The 6,000-nt window shown below is 35.3% G+C and overlaps 1 protein-coding gene across 1 annotated transcript in view; it reads left to right on the plus strand.

Moving 5' to 3' along the window:
* The window catches only part of LOC127410025 (ectonucleotide pyrophosphatase/phosphodiesterase family member 1-like), a 79,022-nt gene extending 75,344 nt beyond the window's left edge, over positions 1-3,678 (plus strand). The window contains exons 24-25 of the mRNA XM_051645011.1: positions 164-308; positions 2,551-3,678. Of these exons, the coding sequence (XP_051500971.1) occupies positions 164-308; positions 2,551-2,703 (298 nt within the window). The 3' untranslated portion in view covers positions 2,704-3,678. The remainder of the gene's footprint in view (positions 1-163; positions 309-2,550) is intronic.
* The last annotated feature ends 2,322 nt before the right edge of the window (positions 3,679-6,000 follow it).

The following is a 6,000-nucleotide window of genomic DNA, read 5'->3' on the forward strand; positions in this document are numbered from 1 at the left end:
ATATTGTTCCAAAATACTGTATAAAGTCTTACAAATCTGCATACTAAAAGCTTATATTTATTTATTAAATTAATTTCTGATTCAGCAAAGCATAAGAATTACACTCTTCTTTTTCAGACGCTATTTTGATGTATTAAAACATACTTTTCTCCTCTCCTGTCAGGAATGGCGTGCCCAACCCTACACATTTCTTTATGATTCTTGCAAGTTGTAAGAACTCTTCCTTACCAGTCCTGCGGTGTGATGGCCCTCTGGATGCTCTGTCTTTCATTCTTCCACATCGACCTGATCATCTAGAAACATGTCATGTAAGTAATCAGCTCTTCATCATTTAAAGCACAATGAGTGCATGTACATGCACTTTAAAAATCTGATTTCAGTCAGACTACAGCAATAATTTAAAATGTCATGTGAACGCGTTAGTCAGACCGAAATCGGACCAGTCCGGTTTTTGCGAAATCTAACTAACAGACCTAGATAATGCAATTGTAGATTGGTTCCGCCTAGCATGTATAAACACCAATCGAAACTGAAAATGGCCTTGGCATTTTGCACATGCGTGATGAGTATTTAACCCGCAAGTCGAACGCAACACAAAGCATAAAAGAGAAGAAGAACAACTACAACAACACAGTGTGCGTTTCATTCAGAAGTGATCATCCCTATCCCCTATTCCCTTTGAAGGTTTAACCATCCACTGTGATAGATTTGGAGGGCTGAAAGGTGTGTGGCTCAAACATAATGTTAATTAAGAACTCACCTTTAAGTCATTTTTAATGCCAATTCTGTTTGAACCTATCTTACAGTGCCCTTCGGAGGCTGATTTATCTTGTTTGTAACGGAGAGACACATGGTTAGCATGCTAACATTAGCGCCATGAATATTGATGTAAACATTACAAATTATATATTAGCTGTGTCCCAAATGACCCTTACACTATGCACTTACTAAGTATACTATGCAATCAGCCATGCAGTGTAGTAAATTTACAAGTATAGTATCATCCCAAATGCAACACTTAACATTTTTTTTACTACACGGAAGCATTCACCATTTGACGGAATTGACGTTTCAAGTGCAGATGTGTTGCGGCTAGCTTTAATGCTTTAGCCAATCACAGTTTAACACTTGTATCTTAAACAATGTACATATTCACAAGGCTTTGGTGATGGTAAAGCATTCAACTCACATTTGTAATGTGTTGTATCTACTGAAGTTTCACTAGCTGCAACATTCTTCATTATTTACAACTGTTTTGTCAGACCAGCAGCGCAGCCAGGTAACTCCGCCCCTTCCCCTACGTAAGGCAAGCCACGTGAGCTGAGTGCATGAAGTGTCCAACATTCCACACTGCGCAAATTGCAAATTGCATCATCTTCTGCCTTCGAACATCACCATAAACAAAACGGATAGCACACATCGGATCTGTACCAAAATCAGCGCGTAAAGAATGTAAAAAATGCACATGGCAGTAAAGTTTTCCATGTTGTTGTGTCTCGCTTTAGCTGACTTCTTCTACACTCTACTATGATGCAAAGGGTCAACTGGAAAACGTCTATATCACTTTCTCAGCTGACATCTTTTTTTCGACGATTCGATTGCTTATAGTGTCGTGTATACTTGGACAGAGAGATGAAGACTGTAGCACGACAATGCAAAAACCTGTGGTAGTTTGATTTTTAACTGCCCATGTAAACATATTCAATGATCATAAGGTTGTGCTGAAGAAGTGTTTGAGAAAGTTTGGGGTGGGACTATCTGTTTGTTCAGATTAGTTAATTAGTTTACTCAAAACTGTTTAGTTTAGCTAGTATTTTATGCTTAATTGATTGTTTTTATTGAGTTCAGTTGAGAATCTGTGCCATTATACTCTTTTGTAAAACACAAATGGAATATTATACAACAGTTAGTTCCGGACCTCTATTTTAATTGGAAAAGTGCTGTTCCAAGAGTGCTGATATTTAGTATAACAGCACTGAGATGCTTCAATGTTTGTATCACTCAACTTATTTGTGTATCCAAAGTGGATACAGTATGTGCCAATTTATTCAGTTGTATTAAATAATGTTTTTGACACAAATAAAATCTGTTAATTTAGATGTTACCACATGAAGCAAATTTCTTTGTTACCTGACAAAACATTTTTACAGTGTGTCTCTTTGTGTCATCTTGGACTTACACTGACACCTAGTGGCTTGGAAGCAGCATCATTTAAAATCAATAGTTTTCAGTTTAAGATACCATTGTGGATTACATGATTACTGGTCATGTGATTCTAACATGGCTGCCCCCATATGGGACCCTCTCCATGTGGAATAAAACAGCTTTTATAAGATTACTGATATGACTGGAGTCTTCATTTTAATGTGAGTGCTCATGATTCCCTACATATATTGCAAAATTACAATTCATGTCTTTAGGAGTTCAACTTTTTTTTTATAATTACTGACTGCACCTTTAAGGAGATAGGATGGAATAATTGGTTATAATTGGAAAGGAAATGATAAGTTATTGTTATTTTTTATTAAATGTTATTGTTTATTTCTTCAGAATGGCACTGATTACTCATGGGTTCAAGACTGGCTTCAGCTTCATGTGGCCAGAATCCGAGACATTGAGCTTCTGACGGGCTTGAGCTTTTACCACGATCGGATTTCTGTTGCTGAAACGTTACTCCTCAAGACGATGCTCAAAATATTTTAGAATGTTGTGAAGCCAGTGAGGACTTCATTATTATCTTTCTGCGGGCCACGAACAGTACATTCAGAGTGGATCTTTTTCAGATGTCCAACACAACTGAGTGAAACAAAGACATGAGTTCATCCATGCAGTCTTTTATCTCCCAAAATGATTTTTTTTTTTTTTTTCATTTTAAGGTCTCTGCTTTAATGAATGCATTATTCTCCTTGGAGATCTATTTATAAGTGTGGAAATACCGACTGTATTACAAATTGTAGCCCAACAGTCTTAGTTAACTGAAATTTGGCATATACAATGAAAGTTTTTCCTAGGTTTTAGCACACATATGTTAGTGATTTGGCTGAATGCATGTGCAACCACAAAGAGTTTATGTGCAAAAACAAGAGAGCCACATTTTCCACAGGAATCAGTGTTTTTTTTTATTTATTTATTTTTTTATTCTGTTCTACAACAGAATTCTCTATACTGCAGCTGGTGAAATGCCGTCATTTCCTGACTGATTTATTTCTGTATAATAGTGATTTTATAGCATTACTGTCCTTTACTGACAGAACTTAAAACAACAGAAGAAAAATTTGTAGCACTTTTTGTACCACATTTTCTGGAGATTTAGTGCATTCACTTTCTCAGGTCAGTTTTGATACTGATAAATCGGATCATAAACATTCTTAGAAATGCCGACTGTGTAAAGTGCCTTTTTGTAATTTGTAAGCAGGGATAAGCATGCACTCCATAGGTTTACAGAAATTGTAGATACAATGCAAAGGTAGATTTTATATATGTGGTTTATAACTCATGTGGTAATCAATGATTAAATATTAAACTTTTGTGTTGTATGTACCTGATTTGTGCAGTTTGTTATGGTTCAGTGCCTTTTAGTTGCACTGTCAGCTGCTCAAGTGGCAATATGACAAAAGTATACAGCACCATTAAAGGTCAAGTTCATCTAAAAATAAAAATTAATTCGATTCACCCTTATGTTGTTTCAAACACAAATAACTTTCGTTCTTGGGGGGGGTATGTGAACAAAGATGCAGGGCTTGTTACTCCCCTCTGGTGAATATGGCCTGACCTGCGTTCTTGTTTATAGTATTTTTATTTTTTAATTTTTTTGCCATTGGCACGCAATTGCCAGGTTTGCAGGTCACAATTTGTCATATTAGTTTAAATTTCACTGATACATATTATATTTGATGTTGTCTCGATATAGTCAACATATAAAAAAATGATGTGCATAGTAAGCATGAGTCTGATGAAACAAGTGTTCTATTTAGTAATTTGCAGAGTTTGGAACCGTACTTTTAAAAGCATACTTACGTTATTGATGTTTCTATATGAGAGCGGCAGAGCTCATCTGGCTATCTCTTTTGCATGCACACATGCAGCGCATGCACAGAGAGTGAGTGGGCAGCTAGAGAGAGAGGGCGAGTATAAAAAGTACTTTGAAAGAGTGCACGCTCTGCCACTCTCAACCAGAATAATCACATATGGACATATAAATGTGAGAAATGATGTACAATGTTAAAAACACAGAATGTATGATAGTCTTAACTGTATAAAGCACATCAATATGTAGACAAAGCCGAATTCCAGACATTTTTAGCCAATTCTGAAATCCTGGCCGGATGCTTTTTAAGGTCCGAGAAAGAGGACATGTACAGGAAAAGGAGGATGTATGGTCACGCTATCATATGGATGGGTTCATCAAATAATGATAGAATTTAAATTTTTGACTGAACTATCACTTTAAGATTAGTGCTGCAGTCTGTGCTTGCTAAGTCACATGTGTCACGTGACATTCTTTTTTGTGTGTCGGACTATTAATTTATTTAAAAATTAAAACATAAATAAAAATGCATTTCATATGTACAATGATTTTAATAAATCTATTCTTTGATAAACATGCTTTACATTTCTTAAAATTAATTTTTATGTATTTTTTCCTTTATTGTGGAGCTTAAATTATGATCTCAGGTCAGTTATAAAACTGTAATATTAAGCAGAATATTAGGCACTGAAAGCCTTTTTCACCATTCACTTTCATAGAATCTTTTCTTTTTCTCTCCATACAATGAAAGTGAATAGTATTATATGTTCTGCACTTTACTCAGGAGACACTTCAATTTATTTCTTCGGTTGCCATAAAGGGGAGTAATGACAATGATGCAATTTTGACTTTGACATGTTTAGGTCTCCATTTCCAGAGAAAGGAATAAAAGTGTTTATTCATGCATTTATTGTTTGTCATTTCTAAAGCTGCAAAATTGGACAGTTTGATCCAACTTGTCTCTTTCCAAACACTTGAGTTTGGCAAATTTATATAAATATTGTCTTGTAAGGATTTTCTGTTTGTTTATGTTGTTCAAAATTCTGTTCTTTACTGTGCATGTACAACAAATGTTTTCACCCAGAACAGAAGGTTAACTGTGGTCATACAGTGTGTATCAAGAACTTACAGTTTGTATGGAGATTTATAGTTTCACTTTTGTTTTTATAGTACAACGTTGCCCCCTACAAATCACAGTTCTCTGAATGTAGATCCATTTTTCAGTCTCCAAATTTTGCTTATGAGAATGTATATTATGTTGGACATTTTGAAACACAAAGCCACACACTATATTGCTAACAAATATAACTTTTAAAAGTATTTATCATATTCTTGAACAATTATTATCATAGTATTCTTATTATAGCCTAGTGTAATGTTCTTCAAATTGCCATATGCCCAAGGGCATAAGATTTGGCTTGAACATTGGGGGGTTGCAGCGTGAAGCATTTACTTGTTTCCATTAATCATGGTATAAATATTGGGGGGTTGTATTTGTACTTGTTTTGATTATTGGGGGACTATGAAAAGAAGGCTGTGAGACTCCAGAAGTTGAGACCGAAGAAACAGCGGAAAAATCCAATATTCCTCCAAAACCAAGAAGAAAGGAATAAAGACCTTTATGAGAAGAACATGATGGGCCATAAAACAAACATTCACCTGCTGCTGTCATCCCAGGGTTGCTCCAGAACTCTGAATGCACTTCTTGTGCATTCTCTGTGCACAAATAGAAAATTCCCTGTGCACACAACAATAAGTCCCCTGTGCAAAAACAAATTCTCTATGCAAAAGAAATCTGTGTGCAAAAAATCCCAAAAACAAAACACCCTACAAAATAAATCGATACATTTCTGCAATAAAAAAAATTGCCTGTGTAAATATATATTAAAGCATAAAAACAAGAAAAATGTACAAAATGTATTACTCCTGTTTAATGCAAGCTGTCTCATTCAGATCATGCTTGACGTTATTAC

Source organism: Myxocyprinus asiaticus, chromosome 19 (assembly GCF_019703515.2).
Source record: "Myxocyprinus asiaticus isolate MX2 ecotype Aquarium Trade chromosome 19, UBuf_Myxa_2, whole genome shotgun sequence".
In the NCBI taxonomy this organism is placed as follows: domain Eukaryota; kingdom Metazoa; phylum Chordata; class Actinopteri; order Cypriniformes; family Catostomidae; genus Myxocyprinus; species Myxocyprinus asiaticus.